This window comes from Gorilla gorilla, chromosome 5, assembly GCF_029281585.2.
Source record: "Gorilla gorilla gorilla isolate KB3781 chromosome 5, NHGRI_mGorGor1-v2.1_pri, whole genome shotgun sequence".
Taxonomy (NCBI): domain Eukaryota; kingdom Metazoa; phylum Chordata; class Mammalia; order Primates; family Hominidae; genus Gorilla; species Gorilla gorilla.
This window is the reverse complement of record NC_073229.2, coordinates 163,220,539-163,243,771: the sequence shown is the minus strand read 5'-3', so window position 1 is coordinate 163,243,771 and position 23,233 is coordinate 163,220,539. Positions and strand designations below refer to the sequence as shown.

The window sequence follows — 23,233 nt, the reverse complement described above, 5'->3', positions numbered from 1 at the left end:
TGCTAGAGATAAAAACAACAGTAGAGGAATTTTCAGATAGATCAGCCTTCCAGAAAAGTGTGGTTGTTTCAGATTTCTCATCATAAAAGGTTTCTGAAGAGCTGGTTTTCTCTGAAGAGTTATTTATAACCTTTTTTAAGAAAGTGGAAACCCAGAGATTATTTGCCTATAAATAAATTAAAGGTACACGCATTTCTCTTGACTTTTTCTAGATTTATGAGGCTATAATGAGTCCAATGCCTCATGCCACAGAGAAGCCAGCTTGTTCCTTTGCCATGACATGTTTGTATTTTGTCTGTCAGTTCATTGAACTGTTCCTCCTTATTGTCTGGAATTGTAGGAATTGTGCTCAGACACTAGGGAACTCTGGGATGTCAGTGTTTCCTTACGACAAATTCCTCAAATCCACATTTCTGTAACTTTTTTTTTTGCTGACTCGTAAATGTTATAACTGCTGTTGATGGTAGAATCCTAGATTCTGAAATAATTTCTTTTCAAAAGTTAATTTTACATTTTGCCATGGTAGCTTCAGTGACTCAGCCATTGTACTGAAAATGAGATAACAACGTCAGACATCTTTAAATTATGTTAAATAGGCATTTGTTGGAGCCTCAGTTTATCCAGTTTGGAAATTATCTAATCTATTCCACCTTTTCAACCCTGCTCAATCACTTGCCCCACTCCTCTTTTCTAATTTTGGCTATTGTAATGGTATATGGACAACTATTAGCTGATGGAATGAAAAGACAATTGCATCAATATATTAAGTTACCTGGTCTGTAATTTAATTAATTAATTAATTTTTTTTTTTTTTTTTTTTGAGACGGAGTCTCCCTCTGTCACCAGGCTAGAGTGCAGCCGCACGATTGTGGCTCACTGCAACCTCCGCCTCCCGAGTTCAAGTGATTCTCCTGCCTCAGCCTCCCCAGTAGCTGGGACTACAGGTGTGTGCCACCACGCCCAGCTAATTTTTGTATTTTTAGCATCAGGGTTTCACCATGTTGCCAGGACGGTCTCCATCTCTTACATCGTGATCCACCCACCTCGGCTTCCCAAAGTGCTGGGATTACAGGCATTAGCCACCGCACCTGGCCATTAATTATTTATTTCTTTAGAGGCAGAATTTCACTCTGACACCCAGGCTGGCGTGTAGTGGCACCGTCATGGCTCACAGCAGCCTTGAATTCCTAGGTATCCATGAAAGCCTCCCAAGTAGTGGAGACTGTAGTGGGTCATGCCACCATGACCAGTTAATTTTTTAAACTTTTTTGCAGAGATGGGGTCTTGTTATGGTCTGGAAATCCAGCACTCAAATGATCCTCCTGCCTTGGCCTCCCAAAGTGCTGGGATAAGTGTGAACCACTGTACTCAGCCAGTAACTTATTTTTAAATTGTAACTCCAGGACACTAGGGTATGCTTGGACTTTCTATGACAGAAACTTAAGAAAATTCAAGACTGCAAACGTGGTAACTTCAATCAGTTTTCAATGAACAGTCATTCACTATGAAGATGATAAGCTATAATTATAGATTGTCTTATTTAATCTCAATACACAAAATAGCAATGTTACAGAACTTAAAAATTAAAGTTTCTTTATAATTAGTGGTACTTATCAAATTATTTTATGTAAGTTTTTTTACAGTTCTTTGTAATTCACCATTATTAAGACATACACTTAGAATTGTTTCTTCTGTCCTAAAGGTTCAAAATAATGTCCCAACCTTCCTTTCTAGCCTCAACTGTTGTTACACTACTTTCCTTCTGTACCTCAAATTACTTGCCTTTCTCTGACTTTGTATGCAGTAGCGACTCTACCCCTAAAGTCCTACCCTATTATTCTATTGCTTTAAAGCCCCAGGAAATGTCACTTTATCCATGAAAGCCCCCCAGGTCCCCTCAGGAATGATTCTTTATCTTTGCACCCATATCACTATATCATTTACCCAAAGCTTCTTTTATACTGTTTATTAATAATATATAGTACTAATTGGGGTTTTTTGAGGACTAGAATAGAATTTTGTTTATTCTTATTTTGCTTTGCTTTAGTCCTTCCTAACGCCTAGAACAGTGACTTGAACAAAGTAGATGTTCCATATTTTCATTGCGTGAATAAAGGAATGTTGGTGTGCAACTGTTGATAATCTCTAATTCCCAGCCAACTGTAGCCAATGGCACTTATTACTGAGATAATTAACTGCAATGCAGCTTATGGCCAAGAAAGAGTATTTTCACTGTGAATATAGCTCAAAAAAATCAAATCTATGATTTAAAATTTTAAGACCATGATCCAAATAAAACAACTATGTATATGTGAAGTTGGTACAAAGAACTGACCATCTTGAATCTAAAGGAAAATACATAAAACTGTATCGTGGATATCAATGGTAGATAGAAATGATATTCTGTCAGTTTTCTTACAATAACTGAACAATCACATGAATATACCTTTTCTGGAAGATGTTCATTAAATGTTAAATCATCAAGGGTTAAAACTAAACTTCATTTGATGCTCGCCAAGAAGACATTAAACAAATCATGACAGATTAACAATTTCAACTTCTATAGATTTTTTAAGATTCTTTTTGATTACACAAGGTCAGCTGCCTCATAAAATTCTGTTAGATGTCTTTGGGCTTCCTACATTGCTTCCATCTAAAGGTTGCTTCAATTTCTCAGCCTAGACTTTTACAAAGCCTATAGATTGTTTGTCTTTTGTATTTTCTAAGTGCCTGATAATTAAAATTTCAATTTAATGCTAATGAGAGTCAGAAGTAGAATTATCTATACAAATCAAAATTAAGGTGAAAATCAACCATGAACCGTAATTCCCAAGTCTCTGTCTACACTCCTATGCCTTTACTTAGCCTGGGTTCTAGAAGAAAATCCTCACCTACTTACTACACATTTCTACTTTAACTACCTCAAGTTTACCAAGCCCAGATCAAACTCTGTGAAACTAGCCCTCCTTCTCCATCCAATTTTCCCACCTCTGTTAATTAGTTCATCATTCTCTCAGTCACTGAGGGCATATATGATGGCAGCTTTTGACCATCGCTTCTCATTTACCTTTTCATTTTTTGCCACATAATTGTAAAGATTCATTCTTCAAAAGGTCTCTTATTTCTACAGTGAACCCATGTCGTTCCCATGTAGCCAACATCGTTTCCTTTGGAAAACTACCCTTTTCTTTTTTGAAATGAGGTTGTGAAGCACAATAACTCACCCCATCCCCACTGAGAAACCAGCATGTTACCTGTGGCCTGTCAGTTCATGGTGTCTCATCTCCTTGGTAAATGCCATTGGTCAAAGGGGTAGGTTTATACTGCAGTGGAAACAATCAGAATGTCCTTCTTGGAATTCATAATTAGATATTATAATAAATGCTCCCTCTACTAGAATTGCTAATCTAGAAATAAGTGAATTTGCAACTACTAGCAGCATCTTCCCAGCTGTCTGCAGGGAGTCTATTTACAGTAGAAAGAGATCAAACCAGAGAATGCATGAGAGCCAATATGGAAAGGCAGAGAGTTTTGACATTGTTTAGTCCCTGGAGCCAACCACGCTCAAAGTCTACGCCATCCCTGGAATTGCCAGTTAGATGAGTCCAATTTCAAAATTCAGACTCTACAACTTTCTACCTAGGTGAACTTGGACAAGCTACTTAACCTTTCTGTGCCTCACTTACCTCATCTATAAAATGGAAGGTACTATTAGTACCTACCTCACAGGGTTATATGAGAATTGGCATTGTAAATGCTCAATAAATGTTAGCAATAACTGTCAAGTGCCAGTGAATTCTAATGTTTGATCTTTGAATTGGGGTCCTGTCACAGCAGAAAGAGTACAGATGAGAGGGCTTTGATTTTAAAAACATGCTTGGAGTTCATTCTTCCCCCGCCTTTGCGTTATGGTCACCCCCATGAGATTCCTGAGCAACATTTCAGCTGGCTTGTCTGACCACTTCTTCACTCTCTACAATCCACCTGAATCACTAGTGTGAGGGCCATCTGCACTAAACATCACTGTCATCATGGAATGTCCTGGCTCCAGTTTCTGTTCATATTCCTCTTCCTGGTTTCCCAGGTCCCACTTTCATTGTCCAATGAACGATCTCTCTCCCCAGCATTCTGGTCGGCCTCATATCCTGCCTTTCACGAGATCATGCCTTGCCAGTTTGTGTCCTTCTGCCTTTCCTTCAGTCATCACCCTCATCATCCCATCTTTTTTTCCCTCGAGATCCTCAGCTGCAATCATTCCTCCATGCAAGTTCTGCCCCCTCCAGGATATCTCCCCTGGCCATTGTGGCTTTCACTGCTTTTATTCTCCTTGGTATTCCAAGTCATGTTAAATTCTGTAACATGCAATCAGAGATTACCCCATATTGTTTCAGATGGGTGTAACCCAACTAGAATGTGAAGTTTTTAGGTTAGATTTTTTGGCATGTCCCCAAACTCAGCAGTAAGCACACAATCAGCCTCAAAATAAATATTTTGTATAGGGTCTAACCATAACACTAACCATTCCTCTTTTTTTTTTTTTTTTTTTTGTGAGATCAAGTCTCACTCTGTCGCCCAGGCTGGAGTGCCGTGGGGCGATCTCAGCTCACTGCAACCTCCACCTCCTGGGTTCAGGTGATCCTTGTGCCTCAGCCTCCGGAGTAGTGGGTATTACAGATGTGTGCCATCACGCCCAGCTAATTTTTGTATTTTTAGTAGAGATGGGGTTTCACCATGTTGGCCAGGCTGTCTCGAACTCCCAACCTCAGGTGATCTGCCCGCCTCAGCCTCCCAAGTGCTGGAATTACAGGTGTGAGCCACCATGCCCAGCCCTTCCTATTACTTAAATTTGGTAGTTTTGAGAGAATTTGTTTCAGAGTAACACAACTTTTACTGCAGTTACCTAATCTTGATGCAAAAACTCAATTCTGAGAAGCACACAAATACTTAAATGACAAAATAAGGCAAATTTAAGACAGTTACATGTCTTTATTACATAAACATCATAATATTTCTCATAGGAGTTGGTCTTCAGTTTGCTTGTTGCTTTCGCAGAATGTCAAATATCTATAGAAAATGTCTAATTATTTATGAACAAACATTCCCATCCCTGCCCCGCAAAAAATCTCATTGCCTACAATTCCTAACCAGATTCCTGAGAAAAATAATAGGATTTATTTTATAGCATCATACATAAATTTTCTTTCAAGATATAAAAAAGGACAGACTTCTAAAACATGAATCTCCTTTCGTTTACAAAGTTCTATAAAAATACATTAAGTATGTTCAAATGTTTGTTCTTTCACTTTATATTCCAGTTTACCAGAAACAAAAAATGGCAGTACATAAAGATATGTAAACCACATTAATCTTGCAGTAATATAATGTCAACATCATCATGAACACCTTGCAGAAGCAGCTCTCCTGGATATGTTACAATCTTCCTTCGTTTTGCAGCTTTGAGAGTTCCTACCAATGCTTCAAAGAGGTTGGCACATTTATCATCACGGAAGAGGACCCCAAATTTCACGCTTAACTTTCCATCAGCATCTAGTTTGAGAAAATACATTGTTAGCAAATGCAAAGTCTGTTTCATACCCTCAAGTATGGAAGACTTACAAAATCTTTAATAAATTTATAACTATGGGCTATCCAAGGTTGCAATTTAACACTTAACAGTCATAAATTCAACATATTCTCTTCCCTGATCCAAAAAGTAATGGAATAAATACATGCTATATGCCTCTTAGCCTTAGGATTATCCAGACAAAGACTGAGAACCAACATTTACAAAAGTTGAATGTGCTACAGTGCTAATACTGCAGATGAATTTCTCTCTATTTTTATTTGTTAATTGTTACATGAGTTTTTGAATCAATAAACACTACAAATAAAAGAGAAAACCAGGATCAGGAGCAGTGTTTCTCTAAGTGTGTTCTGAACACTCGGAATCCCCAGGGTGGGAGTGGGGGGCTCCTTAAAAATGTATAATCATCAGCCATTCATCAGGACCACTGAATCTGAATTCCCAGTAGTAGACTCAGAAATCTGTATTTCATATGAGCCCTAGATTATCTTATTTGGAGGCCAGTTTTTAACATACACATTGAAAGTTAAGATAGACCAAAAGTAGATCTGTTGTTAAACATCAATAACCTGAAAACCTGGAGGCAAGGGTAATCTGGGAGACTCCTCCCTATCCTTGGGCGATTCCTTTGACCACTTGACTGAATCCCTGACCTCTTCCTACCCTCTACTGCAGGTTCTTCCCTTCCAAGGTTACACCCACTGTCAAGACGATGGCCATCACAGTGAGGGGAGGACCATTCCTTGACCAAAGGTTCTTGAGTTCCCATGCTCCCTGGCTAGAACTTCCGACTGGATGCTTGGCAAACTCCTACTGTGAGCGCAGCACTGTGTTAGACACTAGAGGCAGACATAAGGAAGTAGAGAATCACTTTCTAGAGAGAATAACTTTCTAGCTTTCAAAGCAATGACTTCAATTCCCATGAGGAAATAAGAACTATACACATAACAAGTAAAGCAACAGTACAATGCAGTATGTGATTGGATGCCAAATGAGAAGCAAAGAAAATACATCCCGGCCGAGTGCAATGGCTCATGCCTGTAATCCCAGCACTTTGGGAGGCCAAGGTAGGAGGATACCTTGAGCCCAGAAGTTTGACACCAACCTTAGCAACATAGTCAGACCATGTCTCTCCTAAAAAAAAAAATATACATACATATATATATATATATATATATATATAGAGAGAGAGAGAGAGAGAGAGAGAGAGAGAGAGAGTGAGAGAGAGAGGGAGCTGGGTCTGGTGGAGTGCACCTGTGATCCCAGCTACTCAGGAAGCTGAAGCAGAGGGCTGTTTGAGCCCAGGAGTTTGAGGCTGCAGTGAGCCATGATCGCGCTAGTGCACTCTAGCCTGGGCAACAGAGTGAGACCATGTCTCATAAAAAAAAAGAAGAAAAAAAGAAAATATATTTTACAGTTTAGAGGAGGGCAAGATGTCTTTGGGCAAGAATGGTAAGGAAGACTTCATGGAGGAGACAGTACCTATTCTGGACTTTAAAGGAGACAATAACTTGGAGCTTTTTTCTTTTTCCTCGTCTTCATTGTGATGATATACATGGAGCTTTTTAAAAACCTAATAGTCCTCAGTTGAAATCTCTGCCATCTACTAGTCATTTGGCCTTGGGCAACTTGTTTAAAGCTCCCTAAGCCTTGGCTTCCTCCTGTGTAAAATGGGGACCTGAACATCTTTTTCTCAGTGCTGCCAGGAGACACAGTTCGAAAGCACCCAGCACAGTGCCTAGCACACACTGAGTATCAGCAACCAGGGGCTCTGTTGTGACTGAGACAAATGGGGAGAGTGTGCCAAGCCACAGGCAAGGCTGAAAACGAGTAAGGTGGCTGGGGGAACAGTGACCAGCGTGAAGTTTACTCACCTGAAGTAGATAATCTAAGATGAGGAGAACAAAAGATGTTCTAAAGGGAAAACAGGGAATCTGACCATGTTTGGCCTGGAAAGCAAAGATGCACCTCTTTGATTTTTCAATTTCTACCTACATGACACTCTGTGTGCAACAGGAACCTGTCACTGATTACAGGTAGAAGTGGAGCTGCTGGTAACCTCAGGCAAGTCCTCCAAGCTCTCTGAACTTCAGGTATCCATCAAATGAGGGTAAAAATACCTCTCACAGGGCTGTTGCAAGGATTAACAGACATAATAAAGATAAAGCCTCTTATAGAGTGCCCAGCATACAGTAAATTCTCAACTTTGGTTAAAATTTTTAAAGGCACCAAAGACAGAAACCTGAGTGTAATCTTGGAGTTCTCATGCCCCCTCACCCCTCAATCTGACAAATGTTTGGGTGATTCCACCTTCTTTGTGCCTTCTGTGGCTACTGCCTCTCCTCTCCAATCACAGTTAATTCCTTGGTTCAGGCCCTGAGTGTTTCTCACCTGCATCACTGCAAGCTGCTGACTGAGAACTCTGTACCAGCCTCCTTTTCTGCATTTTTGCCGCTCAATACATCCTCCACATGGGTGTGGAAGAAAAAATGTGGAAGAAACTTTATGAGATGCAAAGCTCATTGTTACTCTTCTACTTTAATCCCTCTTTTGTTCTTTTTTCTTTTTTTGAGACAGGGTGTCAATCTGTTGCTCAGGCTGGAGTGCAGTGGTGTGATCATAGCTCACTGCAACCTCGAACTCCTGGACTCAAGAGATCCTCTTGAGCCTTCCAAGCCTCCCACGTAGCTGGGACTACAGGCGTGCACCACCAAACCTAATTTATTTTTATTTTTAATAAAGATGAGGTCTCAAACTCCTGGGCTCAAACAATCCTCCCGCCTTGGCCTCCCAAAGTGCTGGGATTACAGGTGTGAGCCACCTCATCAAGCCTACTTTAATATTTCAATGGCTCCCTATGACCTTCTAAATAAAGGGAAGTCCATGGCCTCACAGAAGAGACTCTTCATCCTCTGGCCTTGCATCTATCACTTGCCTGGTCTTCTGCCACATCACTGCATGTACCTCCTGATCCAGTCACAATGAACTGCTTGCTGTGCCTAAGATGATACGACAGATTCTGCTTTTGTAACAGTGCCCGTGTTCAGCCGTCTGCCCAGAAACCCAGAAACTTCTTCCTAGCTAAATTCTTTTTCTTCAGGAATGAATTCAAATGCCACCTTTTCTAGAAGTCCTTCATGATCCACTCAGTTGAGTGAATAGCTCTTCTTATAAAACTGAGTATATATCTATCAAAGCACTCACCATCATTTATAATATTAATAGCTAACATTTATTGAGTACTTGCTATGATCCAGAACTGTTCGATGCATTTTACAGTCATTAAAATTCACTTAATCTGTATTTCATGGAAGATAAGATACAATTGATTACAAGAAGCATCATTATTTTATATTATAATTAAACTGCCGATTTAACCATAGCATGCCATGTACTATAAGATGTATTTTTATTTTAGAGATTTTTTTTTTTTCTTTTGAGATGGAGTTTCCTTCTTGTTGCCCAGGCTGGAGTGTTATGGTGTGGTCTCGGCTCACTGCAACCTCCGCTTCCCAGGTTCAAGTGATTCTCCTGTTTCAGCTCCCCAAGTAGCTGGGATTACAGGCACCCGCCACCAGGCCCAGCTAATTTTTGTATTTTTAGTAGAGACAGGGTTTCACCATGTTGGCCAAGCTGGTCTCGAACTCCTGACCTCAGGCAATCTGCCTGCCTTGGCCTCCCAAAGTGCTGGGATTATAGGCGTGAGCCACCACACCTGGCCTATTTTAGAGATTTTTTAATGTGAAGAAATGTGTCCTTGAAATAGAGTATTATTGTTTTACAAATAAGGAAAACAAGGCACAGAAAAGTTTAGTAAAGTAGCCAAGGTCACACAGCAAGTATGTAGAGGAGCTGGGATTCATTTCCAGAGAGTCCGACTTTACAGCCCATGTTAATCACTTCCCTCTAGGTACTTCCAGTTGGTCTGTGTTTCAGCTACCTAAAGAGGACCTCAAAGATGGAGATGGAATTTTGTTCATTTTTACATCTCCAGCACTTGAGCACAAAGGGGACACTAAAAAAATTTTGTTGAATGAAAGAATTTAAATTTCCAAGTGCTCTCTCCCCATTTAATCTTTTTTCTCTATATGAAAAATGAGACTTTAAGGAATTTGACTTTCAATGAAAAGATAAAACTAAATTCATCAGTTTTCATCTTGAGCTCATATATCATATGTAGACTAAAGCAAAATTACTCCAGATACAACTTAAATAATTAACCATAACACGTTCAAAGATAACACATATCTATATATGCTTTCAAACTCAATAAGTCATCTTTTGCCAGGAATGAGAAAGTCAAGGTATCCTGATGAAGCTGCAAAATTAAAAGTATTTCCATGCTTATAGAAGTTACGATAATTATCTTAAGTCTTCTAATGTGAAAGCTGCTAATTTTGAAGTGGAATTTCAGTTTGCCTTACCAGAATAATGACACTCTTCTAGTAATGTAAAGGTTAGAATTTAAAAACTAATTGAATATGACCAATAAACACTAGGCTGGTATGGATAAAGAAAAGAAAATCCTACAAATCTTTGGAAATATGCCTGTAACACCTATAACTATCCAAACAATAGTAATGCACGGCTGGGCCCAGCAGCTCACGTCTACAATCCCAGCACTTTGGAAGGCTGAGGAGGGTGGATCACATGAGGCCAGGAGTTTGAGACCAGCCTGGCCAACATGGCGAAAAACTGTCTCTAGTAAAAATACAAAAATTAGCTGGGGGTGGTGGCAGATGCCTGTAATCCCAGCTACTCAGGAGGCTGAGGCAGGAGAATTGTTTGAACCCAGGAGGCAGAGGTTGCAGTGAGCCAAGATCGCACCACTGTACTCCAGCCTGGGTGACAGAGCAAGACTCTATCCCAGAAAAAAAAAAAAAGAAAAGAAAAAGAAAAAAACAATAATAATGCTGCCAAGAGTAAGATGACCTCACTGAGCTCAGGAAAAATCAGGAGTGTGGGAGGAGGAACAGGAGGGACATCACTATGGAAAATAAGACTCATCAGGCCTCCATCAAGTGGGTGTGGTGAAATGCGTGGGAGAAAAATTGAGTTAGGGAAGACTGTTGATTTCTTTGATTAGGAAACTAAATACATTATGGCCGGACGAAGTGGCTCACGCCTGTAATCCCAACACTTTGGGAGGCTGAGGCAGGCGGATGACTTGAGGCCAGAAGTTCGAGACCAGCCTGGCCAACATGGCAAAACCCCATCTCTACTAAAAATATAAAACTTAACCAGGCGTGGTGGTGGACACCTGTAATACCAGCTACCAGGGAGGCTGAGGCACAAGAATTGCCTGCACTCAGAAGACAAGAGGTTGCAGTGAGCCAAGATGGTGCCACTGCACTCCAGCCCAGGAAACAGAGTGAGACTCCATCTCAAAAAAGAAACTAAATAAATTATATTTTCCAATGTCTTCTCAGTGTTCTCTTCAAACAATACATTCATTCCCATTCCAAAAACCAACTCATGGATTTCCTCCTAAACTGACCTGCCCTAAACTTCAAAGTCCTACCTGAGATGCAAGACTTCACTGAGTGCCCCCAACTACTACAACTTCCAATAATGTATTTTGAAGGGACCATACTGCATGTCAGCACTTCATAGTTCAGCATACCATTTTTTTTTTCGGATAATTGCCTCATGAGTTTTTTATTGTTTTTGTTTTTGTTTTGAGACAGGATCTCACTGTCCCCCAGGGTGGAGTGCAATGGCTTGAACACGGCTCACTGCAGCCTCGACGTCCTGAGCTCATGCAATCCTCCTGCCTCAGCCTCCAGTACAGCTGGGACCACAGTTGCATGCCACCATGTCTGGCTAATTTTTTTATTTTTTTGTAGAGATGGGATCCCACTTTGTTGCCCAGGCTGGTCTTGAATTCCTGGGCTTACGCGATCCTCCCACCTTGGCCTCCTGATGTGCTAGGATTACAGGCCTGAGCCATGGCACCTGGACTATGAGATTTTATCTGTTTTCATCAACTAAGTAGTAAAATCCCTGAGGAAAAGGAACACACTTTATACCACTTGTACTACACAGTTATTAGCATATATAGATACTCAATAAGTATTAACCGATCATATGATTCAACTCAGTTGTTGACTAACTTAGGACTTAGAGTCCATACCAGCTTTACTATGCCTCATTTATCTTTTCTTGGTACATTTCAGTAATGACGACTCGGGTTTGATATAGAAATAGAGTGACTAAGACAAAAAAGAGGGAATAGTAGGAAGAATAAAGGCCCCCTAAGATATCCATGTCCCAATCCCTAGAATCTGTATGTTACATGGCAAAAGGGACTTTTCAGATGCAATTCAATTAAGGACCCTATGACAGGAAGGTATCCTAGATTATCTGGGTGAGCCCAGTGTAATCCAAAAAGTCCTTAAAACAGAAGAGGGAGGCAGGCCAGGCACGGTGGCTCACACCTGTAATCCCAGCACTTTGGGAGGCCGAGGCAGGTGGATCACTTGAGGCCAGGAGTTCATGACCAGCCTGGCCAACATGGTGAAACCCTGTCTCTTTTATGTTTGTTTGTTTGTTGAGACGAAGTCTTGCCCCATTGCCCAGGCTGGAGTGCAGTGGCACAATCTTGGTTCACTGCAACCTCCGCCTCCCGAGTTCAAGTGATTCTCCTGCCTCAGCCTCCCTAGTAGCTGGGATTACAGGCACATGCCAGCACGCCTGGCTAATTTTTTTCTGTATCTTTAGTAGAGACAGGGTTTCACCATGTTGGCCAGGCTGGTCTCGAACTCCTCACCTCATGATCCAACCGCCTCAGCCTCCCAAAGTGCTGGGATTACAGGTGTGAGCCACTGCGCCTGGCTGGTAAAACCCCATCTCTAATAAAAATACAAGAAACTAGGCCGGGTGTGGTGGCTCACACCTGTAAACCTAGCATTTTGGGAGGCCGAGGCAGGTGGATCACCTAAGGTCAGGAGTTCGAGACCAGCCTGGCTAACATGGTGAAACCTCATCTCTACTAAAAATACAAAAATTAGCGTGGTGGCAGGTGCCTATAATCCCAGCTACTTGGGAGGCTGAGGCAGGAGAATCGCTTGAACCCGGGAGGCAGAGGTTGCAGTGAGCTGAGATTGCACCACTGCACTCTAGCCTGAGTGACAGTGTAAGATTCTCTCCCGAAAAAAAAAAAGAATTAAAAGTGGAGGATGTCAGTATGATGCAATGTGTGGACTCAATCAGCTCTTGCTTGCTTTGAAGACAGAGAAAGGGAGTCATGAGCCAAGGCAACTTCTAGAAGCTGGAAAAGGCAAGGAAACTGATTCCCTCCTGGAACCTATAGAAAGGAGTCCCCTGCCAACACCTTAATCTTACTCCAGCAGGACCGTTGTCAAACTCCTGACCTACAGAACTCTTAAGATATTAAATGTGTTGTTTTACATCGCTAAATTTGTGGCAATCTGTTACAGCAGGAACAGAAAACCACTGCAGGGGACATTTGATATTAATGGCTTAATGGAATTTTCCAAGTGTGTCCTGTTACTTCAAAGGATTTGTGATTCAGGAACAGATAGTGCTTTAAGAAGAATCAAACTATAATGACACAAATCTTGAGAGCTTGTGAGGTACTTTCTAGAACTGTTTTTCATTTACATGATGTAATTTTACAACTTCGAGTTCTATTATCCTAGTTGTTGCTGAATATGTCTATTATTCTTATTATTTTCAAAATGCCCCCCAAATACTTGCATATCTCATCTGAGATGTACCAAATACCTAAAGCCGCAAGTATAATAGTAATTTTCATTACGACTTAGGAAGAAGACACTAACACTACCAATTCTGCATGTCACTATCTTCAAGGAAGCTGCCTAGTTATTGCTGAAGAAAAAGATAATTTTTCTTAAACACTACCTAAAGGATGATTTATTTTAGTTACATTACTTAATATCTGATTATACAAAACTCAAGATTTGGAGAAAATAAAGACAATTTAGTATAATTTAGTATAATTTCAGTGTAAATCCCTAGTCATTTAGAAGTTTGTAAAATGATGATATTTTAGATAAGATGATTTGAAAAAAAGACGTTTGTAAAATGATGGCAGAACAAGGCAGAAAACATAAATTTTAATAGTATGACAAGTAAAAATTTGAACACGATTCAATTACCAAATTTCAATGCAGTCAAATAAAAGAAGCTTGGTAATTTGCTTTCTATTGAAAAATAATGAAATATCTCAACTATTCCCTGCATCAGAATCACAATACCCCAAAAGCCCCGTGTCTCCAGATGTCAATTCCCGGCTAAGGGCAGTTATAACCTGGGGCTGTGGGCAGAGCTGCCACACCTGTGTCCTGAAGCCCTGGGTGACCCCTTCATAGGCTTCTCCAGCATGCCAGTCTCACCTGTCCCAAGGTAAAGCCAGGAGAAATACTCTATCTCTGTTAGATACTTACTTTTTGAACCCAAACGATGAATTTCCTCCACTAAGAGGTTAACCTCATGATCCACATTCATTGCTGCCTGGGAGAGAAAAAGGAAGTCTAAATTATCACCATTACATTCCATTAAGCACATCCAAATCCAAGAGCCCTTTGTCTTGTTCAGGTCGCATTTGTCACTATTAATTTACCATGTTCCTTTTCCTAAAAATATTTGTGTGATGCATGTGGCACTGAAGTGTCCCCATTTTCCCTCTACCTTTGTAACCGCCCCCTCAGCTCCCTGCACTCCTATTCTCCACATCTGTGGGGAAGAATACAGCCATTCTCCTTGCACCCACGATTCACTACAGCCATTCTCCTTGCACCTGCGAATCACTCTGAGTAGGTCCTCTTCATGGTACCCTGCCAGGCACCAAAAATACAAAAGGTGTGTAGCACAGGATCTGCCCTCGGGGATCTCACATTCTAAAGGCAGATGAGGGCCTGCAATGAAGAGCAATGAGACGAATACTCTTTGAGTGGTGGGTCCAAGGCATATGGAAGCACAAAGGAGGAAGCAGCAGGAGGCTTCCTGGAGGTCACTGGGGAGGAGTGGTCCAGCCAGACTGGTGGGGTAGGGCACTCTATACAGGAGGAAGTGCATACACAAAGCAAGGCAACAAAGGAGAAAACACATAGCACACTTGAGGCAGGCCTAAGCTGGGGGCTGGGCACCCCAGAATAAACTGACAAACACTCCCTGCCCTTCAGGAGCCTGTAGTCTAGTGGGGGAGGCAGATCAATACAACAGCAATTTTAATACCATCCGGTCAATCCAGTGACGTACAGGGATGTCATGGCCTTCTCTGGGCAGTGCCCAGTAAATCCGATTGCAATAAATAGCTCATGGTGAAGATCATTCATCTGCAGATAAAGAGGAGCTCAGAATAAAACAAAAGCTGAGCCTTACCTTGGCTCACTAAGTCCTCCACGAGCTGGGTCCCGCACACTGTTCCAGCCTCTTTCACCCCCTTGAACTCTAGGCTGTAGCCATGTGGGACTTTTTAATCTCTCAAATGCCCCCTTGCTCTCTCACCTCCAGCCTTCACACATACTGTGGCTTCAACCCAGACTATAGCTATTCCTCCTTCCAGGAGCTAATTCACACACATCCTGCTCCAGCTTAAATAAAAGCCTTCCCTGAAACCGTGGAGGAGGAGCACCTCCCTCACTGCGTGTTCCCATAGCACCGGGTGCCCCTCTTCATTTCACTTAATTGGAATTACATTTCTGGACTTTCACTTCTACAGGGTAAGCTCCCCTCTGCAGGGATCTGACTATAATGCTCACTGCTCTATCATGTCTGGCACTAAGAGCAGAGGGTAAAGAAATATTGACCTCATGAACTGAAAAGAACACGCAAAGGCATGAGAGGGACTGAAGTACACCTGCAGGATGTCAGGAAGTATGAGCAACTGGGTAGAAGATGCATCAGTTCAGTCTGTTTTCAAATCATAATTTTTTCAAATCATGTAAGAGACCAAAAAGGTGGAGTTGTGTGTATGGTTTCCTTTGGGGTGGTAATTTGGAAGAAACAACTTTATCCAGATGGATTGTAACTAATTCTTGCTAGCTGTTAAAAACAAGAGTGACACCTATGACTGTATACCACCTGCTTACATGATATTGATTGGGACACTAGATTTTCTATCTGCTAATTATTAAAAGTGCCACTACCATCTGCTCTGTTGCTTGTGCGAATATTATAATTTAAGAAGCTTAGATTGCAATAAAACGCAAAATATTCAATTAAATGCATCTTCATAAAACTTAATATGAAAATTTATAGTGTTCAAATATTGAGGACTTTGTGTTGGTGAAGTCATATCTGTAACATTATATGCAATTCAAGACATAGTTTAAGAGAGATACTAAAAAGCGAAAATATACACAGAGTACACAGCCACTAGGCCTGAACACTATGCCATGAGAATAAAAGTAGGAAAGCCCGGGCGCGGTGGCTCACGCCTGTAATCCCAGCACTTTGGGAGGCCGAGGCGGGTGGATCACGAGGTCAGGAGATCGAGACCATCCTGGCTAACACGGTGAAACCCCGTCTCTACTAAAAATACAAAAAAAAATTAGCCGGGCATGGTGGCGGGCGCCTGTAGTCCCAGCTACTCAGGAGGCTGAGGCAGGAGTATGGCGTGAACCCGGGAGGCGGAGCTTGCAGTGAGCCGAGATCACGCACTCCAACCTGGGCGACAGAGCGAGACTCCGTCTCAAAAAAAAAAAAAAAAAAAAAAAAAAAGTGGGAAAAAAACTATTAATAGCAGTGTGGTGGGCAACTGTTGTTTTGTCTGCCCAACACCCATTTCCCATTCTGGCACCAGCAGTCTATGTTTTGTTTGGATAAAGCCTTTCCCTCCTTATGCTAAACCCATGTATCCTGGGTAGAGTCTTACCCTGGGCTCCAGAAGCAGTTCAGGGCCAGAATGATTGGTTTGAGGCATGAGGTAGCTGAGCCCATCCAGAACAATGAGGTTCAGCCCTATGATATTGCTAGAACTATTAGTAAAATGACACTCTCCTTTCACTGGGTTCTATGATATTAGTTTATAGTCCCTGATGTCAATGGCCACCACGTGAGAACAGCTTGCCAGGAGTAAAGCTAACACAAAGAAATGTCCAGCCATATAACAATGACTGAGCCTATATATGACCCTGGACTTTCCAACTACATGAACCGGTATCTTTCCTTTTTGCTTGTGTTGGTTTGATTGAGTTTCTATTACTTGCACTCTAAAGAATCTTGACCCATAAAGTTAGCTTAGAGAAGAACTGCTGCTTTAAAAACAAAACAAAAAAAAACTAAAGCTCTTTTTTATGTACCTATATGAATAGTCTTTGTGTTCCTCTACTGGGTAGGATGGGTAAGTGTAATAGAAAGGCAGATTTGAGAGCCATATAAAAAAGTTATCTAGCAATTAAAATTGCCCAACAATGAATAAAGTTTGCACCCTGTTCCTAGAAATATTAATGCAGACATAGTAAGGATCTGTGAGGGATGATGAGGAAATTAGCCTGTACTGGACAGAGGGAGAATGAAAATGTCCAAAGAAACTAAGGAACTTTCCAATTCTCTGATTCTCTGATTCCCGACCCCGGAAAGATGTTATCTCTTTAACACCCTTCTTCACTCCTTCCTCCCACCTCCAGCAACATACTTCAGACTTAGCTCTCATTGAATAATGAGCATCAAAGGGGAAATTCATCTATTACATATAGTACGCATACCTGCATTATAGTAAGCAGATGTACGTTCATCCAATTTTAAGCATGAAAGGCAACCAGCGTTTCTTTATAATTAATTACACATCAGGCTCCTTATCTACGTTAATTCATGTAGTTCTAAGAACCTTGCAAGGCATTTATTTAACTCTATTTTAAGGATAACGAAACAGGGGTGAATGCCCCACAATTAAATGCTGTTTCTACCACATCGTGGTGGCTGTTTCCTCGCTTCCTCTTCCTCTTTTGCCATTATGCAAATACACTAAATATAATAGTGAGTGGTATTTGTATGAAACGTGACATGCTGAGCTCTTACCAAGGCAGAACACTTACAAAGCAAGAAAGGCTCCCTGCCCAGACCACCATAAATAGGAAAATAACAGGTTTAAAAACAATTGCTAGCATGCATAATTTGACGTTTTATTCATTTATTATTTAGGAAGGAGAGGGACAAAGGGGGAAAAATACCTATTGTGACACAATCCTTGCAAGACCCATGGCCTTTTATAATAAGGACAGAATCCCAGGACTGCAGAGAGCAAGATGAAGAACAATGAAGGGGGCGGAGGGTGAAGAGAGGTTGATGGGTATAAACACAGTTAGAAGAAATAAGACCTGGTGTTGCATTGATCAGTGGGGTGACTATAGTTCACATTAATGGATTGTACACTTCCAAATGGCTAAAAGCAAGTAAGTTGAATGTTCCTAGCATAAAGAAGAGATAAATATTTAGGGTGATGGATATATCAATTACCCTGATTTGGTTATACGAATGTAACACATTCTCACGAGTACCGTGAAACTATGTCTAAGAAAAAAAAAAGAAAAGAACAATGAAGAGAGGTGAGAAGCAGAGCAAGTCTAAAGGGAAGAGCTTAATGGTGAGCGGCTGGACCAGAAGACAGGAAAAGGCTCCAGGGAAGGCGAGGCAGATGACGGCCAGGCACTCTAAGTGTCGCAGAATCGATTTCGGCTTTGTGCGTGGGAAACACAAAGGAAGCGGAAAGTCGGAGGACTGGGCAGAACCCGAAACTCACCACCAATACACACTTTAGAATGTATTTAAGGACCCTCAGGGCATTGTTATTTTTCAAAAGTTTGGAGGCAATGCATGGAGATTTTCTAATATCCAAGGAAATAAAGCCTACTGGAATAGGTATGTCCGGAATCAGGAACCAACTTTACACACTCGGGCTGGGCACGTTTTCCCAGCCCTCCTTCGCAATCGCGGACAAGCAGCTGGTGCGGGTCAAAGGATGACTGGACTCCTTACTCCCTCCGGTCTGGGGCGCGCTCACTCCATATTTGGCCATCCTGCTACCAGTTTGGGGTTCTGCCTGGTAGAGGTCCCCTAACCCCGTGCCCTGCAGCCCATCATCACACGGTCACCGCCGGCACCAGTGCAGGGCTGGGAAGCGCAGGGCTGGGCCCCCAGTGGCGGGGCGGCACCGCTGGCGCCCGGGAAGGGCCGCGTCCCGGAAGCCTTTGTCTCCGCAGCTCCCGGCCCGGCGCCGCGGGTCTGCCTCCCCCATGGCCCGGGCGCCCCGAAGCGCCGCGAGAGCGAGCACCCAAACCCGGCGACGAAAACGGACCCTGCCCCGGGCTCCACGAGCCCCTGGTGTCCCCTCACGACTCTGCACCCCCTGACCTGGAGCGCACAGAGCCGCACCCACCTCCGGCGCTGCAGAGTCCACTGCCCTGAGGCCACCACGTTCCTCGGGGCAGCCTCTCCCCTCGCCCCCAGCCCTTCCCCACCCAGCTCTGCAGAACTGGCTCCTGAACCACCGCCAAGTGCAAAGCCGACACGTCGCACCGCGGTAAAAATCGTTCCATTTCTGCCGGCTTCCCAGTCCGCCCCCGGCCGGCGAAACGTCACGTGAGCCGAGTGCGGAAGTCGACCCGAGAGGTGGGGGCGTGGGCGGCGCGCGCCCCACGGGACCCCAACCCGCGAGGTCTCAGCCCAGCCCGTCGCAGCTTCCGCGCGCCCTGAGCCCCCTCCCGGCCCCCTCCTGACCCGACTCTCACCGCAGCCCGCGGTGCCCGGCGGCGCACCACGGACACCCAGTCCATCCCTGCTACCTAAGCCACATCTGCCCAGGCGCTCACGCACCTCTCTGCGCGGTTTTCCTTCCCGCCGGAGAACTGGCGCCGCGTGGGTCTGGACCCGGTTACCTTCTTCAGTGCACTGGGGAGGGTGAGGCCAAGGAAGGAAGTGGCTGAGGCAAAGAGAAAGACGGCTGTGGAGGAGGAGGAGCAGGGTAGGGGGAAAAGTAAGTGTTTCTGCGCTCAAGAAAGGGGCCGCCCACACTCCCAGGGACAAGCCTATGAGGAGGAAACTCAGGGGAGGAGACGTCCAAGAAAGGGGCTGACTGCAGACAGGTGAAGCGCCCTGGGCTCCTAGGAAAACGGGCCCAGAGCCTGGATTACCTCACTTTTCCACCGTGCTACTCAGAGCCAAGGATCCCAGGATCTGCATCTGATGCTGGGCGTCGATTTCCTGATGGATTTCTCTCCCAACGTAAGAAACAAAGCGCCCTCAAATTGCTGAAGGCTGCCAGAAAGAACGTGGCATTCATGGGTTGCGGATGCCGAGGGCCTCCAGAAAACTACGACTCATGACTTAACAATGGCTTAATTCGCAAAACAAAATGCAATCTTGAAAGCCAATTTGTCAGACGGCAAAGAAATTTTACTTGGACATAGGTAGTTGTTGACCCTGGGTCAGTATCGGTTTCTTCCCTTGTTCATTCATTATTTCATACATTTAACTTCATAATTCAATTTATTCATGCTCCCTTTGTTTTAGTCACTGTTATTTTAATATATGCGTGTGTGAGAGAGAATTGCTTACCGTACCCAGAGAGTCCTTTTGGAAAGGAAACAGTTACCCAAACTATTTCTAGAGCAGGGGTTGCACAAATAACTACAAAAAACGTTCTTTACCCCCCTCCCCACCCCCAGCCCAGCTAATTGAAATTAAGAGTGATCGCGTGACCCAGGAGCGCACAATCCGTGATGTAGTCATCATCCTGTGAGGTGACCTGGAGCAAACAGTTCTCATCAAACACGGACTCTGATAATTAGTAAGCCAATCAGACACTCCCTTGGAAATGGAAAGTGGAGAATGCAGAGACGGAGCTGTCTGATGTAAGAGAAAGGTTGGAGCTAAGAGAGGGTAAGGCAGAAGGGGCCAAAATGGGCTTCGAATGCAAAACATTTGAGAAAGCAGAAACCAGGAGAATGTAGCAGCAGGTTGGGTGGAGGCACAAGTGGTAGAAGCCAGTCAAAGACAAGCTGAGACCAAGTGATGGAAGGAGAGCAACAAAGACCTGCTTCCCAGGGGCATGTGAGTGTCCAGTTCCCTGGGGCTGCACTGGATCCATCCACTTCCCACGCTTCATTCTAGTCTTTACAGTGAATACCTGTCTCTTGGGTGTGACTGAATGAGTCTCTGTTCTGTAATCTTCAACAAAGGTCTGATTCTTCTAAGTGTCTCATGGCAGATAAAGTTTAAGGTGACTCCAAGATCTTTTCAGACCTATTTTTTTCTTTTACTTGTTTTATATTGTTACCAAAATGATTGAGGCCTATTTTTTTCTCACCAAAAGAAAGGTGAGAAGTTATAGTTTATATCTTTCACAGTCGACATAAGGCAAAAAAATATATAATTCAAGAAAAATATATTTAGCAGTTATCGAAGCAGGACCTCGCTATTTTGGCCTGTGACAGGGATCACAATTCATCAGTCAGATAATATCCAATGATAGGAATAATGAGTCTGGAGTGCACCGCTTCTGTTATGATTAGGCAATTAGTATTGCCCTAATTGCCAACCAAAGAAAAAGAAATAGGTTACTTTACCTAAAGAAGTAAACATCCTTGTTAATATAAAAATAAACTCACCCAAAAGATACTTTGTTTACACATGTGCTAAACTAAGTATAACACAAGCTTTATGTTAATCTATAAGGAATTACAATTTAAGAAAATTGTTTTGTCGGCTGGGCGCAGTGGCTCATGCCTGTAATCCCAACACTTTGGGAGGCCAAGGTAGATGGATCACCTGAGGTCAGGAGTTCGAGACCAGCCTGCCCAACATGGCAAAACCCCGTCTCTACTAAAAATACAAAAATTAGCCAGGCGTGGTGGCACATGCTTGTAATCCCAGCTACTCTGGAGGCTGAGGCAGAAGAATCACTAGAACCCAGGAGGCGAAGGTTGCGGTGACCCGAGAGCGTGCCACTGCACTCCAGCCTGGGCAACAGAGTGAGGCTGCATCTCAAAAAAAAAAAAAAAAAAAGAAAAAAGAAAAAAGAAAAGAAAAGAAAAAAGAAAGCTGTTTTGATAAAAGAAATATTAAAAAATCTTAACTAATATTTTTCATATCCAATCCTACTCCTTCAATTTCCAAATAGACTTTTGTTATCTTTTCTTATTCCCTCAGGAATATCATCATGTACAATGTAAGCAATGTGGAAGTTTAACCTAAAAAGAAAATAATACAGTTTATCAAATTAAAGAGTATTTAATATCTTTTAAATAAATGTGCCACCCACAAAGTGCCAATACTAAATGGTCCAAAGTAGCCCATGACCTGTCCTTTGTCAAACAGAACTGAAAGTAATGTACATTTGAAGTATTAAAACAATCCTTATCCATGTATTTAATTGCATAGTATGGACCAGCGCTGTCCGAAGGAAATAAAATTGTGAACAACACGTCCAACTTAAAATTTCTAGTAGCCACATTTTTTTTAAAAAAGGTGAGATTTTAATAATATGTTTTATTTCACCCAGTATATCCAAAGTACTATCATTTCAACCTGTAATGGATATTTTGAAATTATTAATAAAATATTGTACATTCTTTATTTCGTACTAAATCTTGTAAGTCTATCTTGTATTTTACATTTACCCAACATTTCAGGTGCTCAATAGCCTTCTAGGGTTGTGGCTACTGTATTAGACAGTGTAGCTATAGACAATTCCAGAATAAAGCGTTATAGTATATACTAATATTTTACTTAGAAACTTATTACATGTTCCTGGAATGAGAAAAATAACACTATGATATTTAAACACTCATGGAAAATCGAAGTCATTATTTTAAAAATGCAGTTGTCTGCACTGTAATGAATAGAAAAAACTTTTCTATTTTCTCCTCTATCTTAAAGGATCTCTAGGATGGCAATTCCATCCTGGGTACATACCCAACAGAAAAGGGAGATACATTCACCAAGAGACATGTACAAAATATTCACAGGAGCACTGACTGCATATTTCTTTCTTCTTCTTCCTTTTTTTTTTTTTTTTTTTTGAGATGAAGTTTCGCTCTTGTCACCCAGGCTGAAGTGCAGTGGCGCAATCTTCACTCACTGCAACCTCGACCTCCCAGGTTCAAGTGATTCTCCTGCCTCAGCCTCCTGAGCAGCTGGGATTACAGACATGCACCACCATGTCCAGCTAATCTTCTATTTTTAATAGAGATGGGTTTTGCCGTGTTGGTCAAGCTGGTCTGGAACTCCTGACCTCAGGTGATCCACCCACCTCGACCTCCCAAAGTGCTGGGATTACAGGCATGAGCCACCGTGTCCGGCTGTATTTCTAAAATACATAATATTTCTAAAATACAGCGACTCAATCCCCCAATAACATCAGAATAAATTGATAAATGTGGTACATTCATATAATGGCCTATTATCCACCAAGGAGAAAAACAACCAACAGCTGCATGCAACATGATGAATCTCACAAATACAGTATTGAGTGAAATGAGGGTGACTATTATTCTTTTACACAAAGTTTTAAAAGCAGGTTAAACTAATCAGCAGTGTTGGGAGTTAGGATAGTGGTTATTCCTGTTGGATAGTGAAGGGTAGTGACTGACAGGGGGCACGATAGTGGCCTTACGAGGGGCTGATAATGTTCTGCTTCTTGACCTGTGTACTGGTTACATTAGT

The 23,233-nt window shown here is 42.3% G+C and overlaps 1 protein-coding gene across 4 annotated transcripts; it reads right to left on the bottom strand.

The window, feature by feature from the left end:
• Positions 1–4,966: 4,966 nt before the first annotated feature.
• Positions 4,967–19,867, bottom strand: ABRACL (ABRA C-terminal like). Of its 4 annotated transcripts, XM_019028665.4 has the most exons (4): positions 19,702–19,867; positions 19,385–19,511; positions 14,014–14,080; positions 4,967–5,547 (listed from the first exon to the last, which is right to left on the bottom strand). In XM_019028665.4, exons 3-4 carry the CDS (start codon positions 14,072–14,074, stop codon positions 5,363–5,365), a joined length of 246 nt encoding a protein of 81 aa, XP_018884210.1. In that variant the 5' UTR covers positions 14,075–14,080; positions 19,385–19,511; positions 19,702–19,867; the 3' UTR covers positions 4,967–5,362. The 4 variants fall into 4 exon arrangements, with proteins under 4 accessions (XP_018884210.1, XP_004044801.1, XP_018884211.1 ...); XM_004044753.5 differs by lacking the exon at positions 19,702–19,867 and having other exon boundaries at positions 19,385–19,581; XM_019028666.4 differs by lacking the exons at positions 19,385–19,511; positions 19,702–19,867 and adding an exon at positions 18,948–19,135.
• Positions 19,868–23,233: the final 3,366 nt, after the last annotated feature.

Coding starts and splice junctions, on each gene's coding strand:
- ABRACL (XM_019028665.4), bottom strand. CDS start 14,074: ATGAATGTGGATCATGAGGTTAACCTCTTAGTGGAGGAAATTCATCGT. Junction 5,548..14,013: donor TCATCGTTTGGGTTCAAAAA/GTAAGTATCTAA, acceptor TTCTCAAACTAG/ATGCTGATGGAAAGTTAAGC.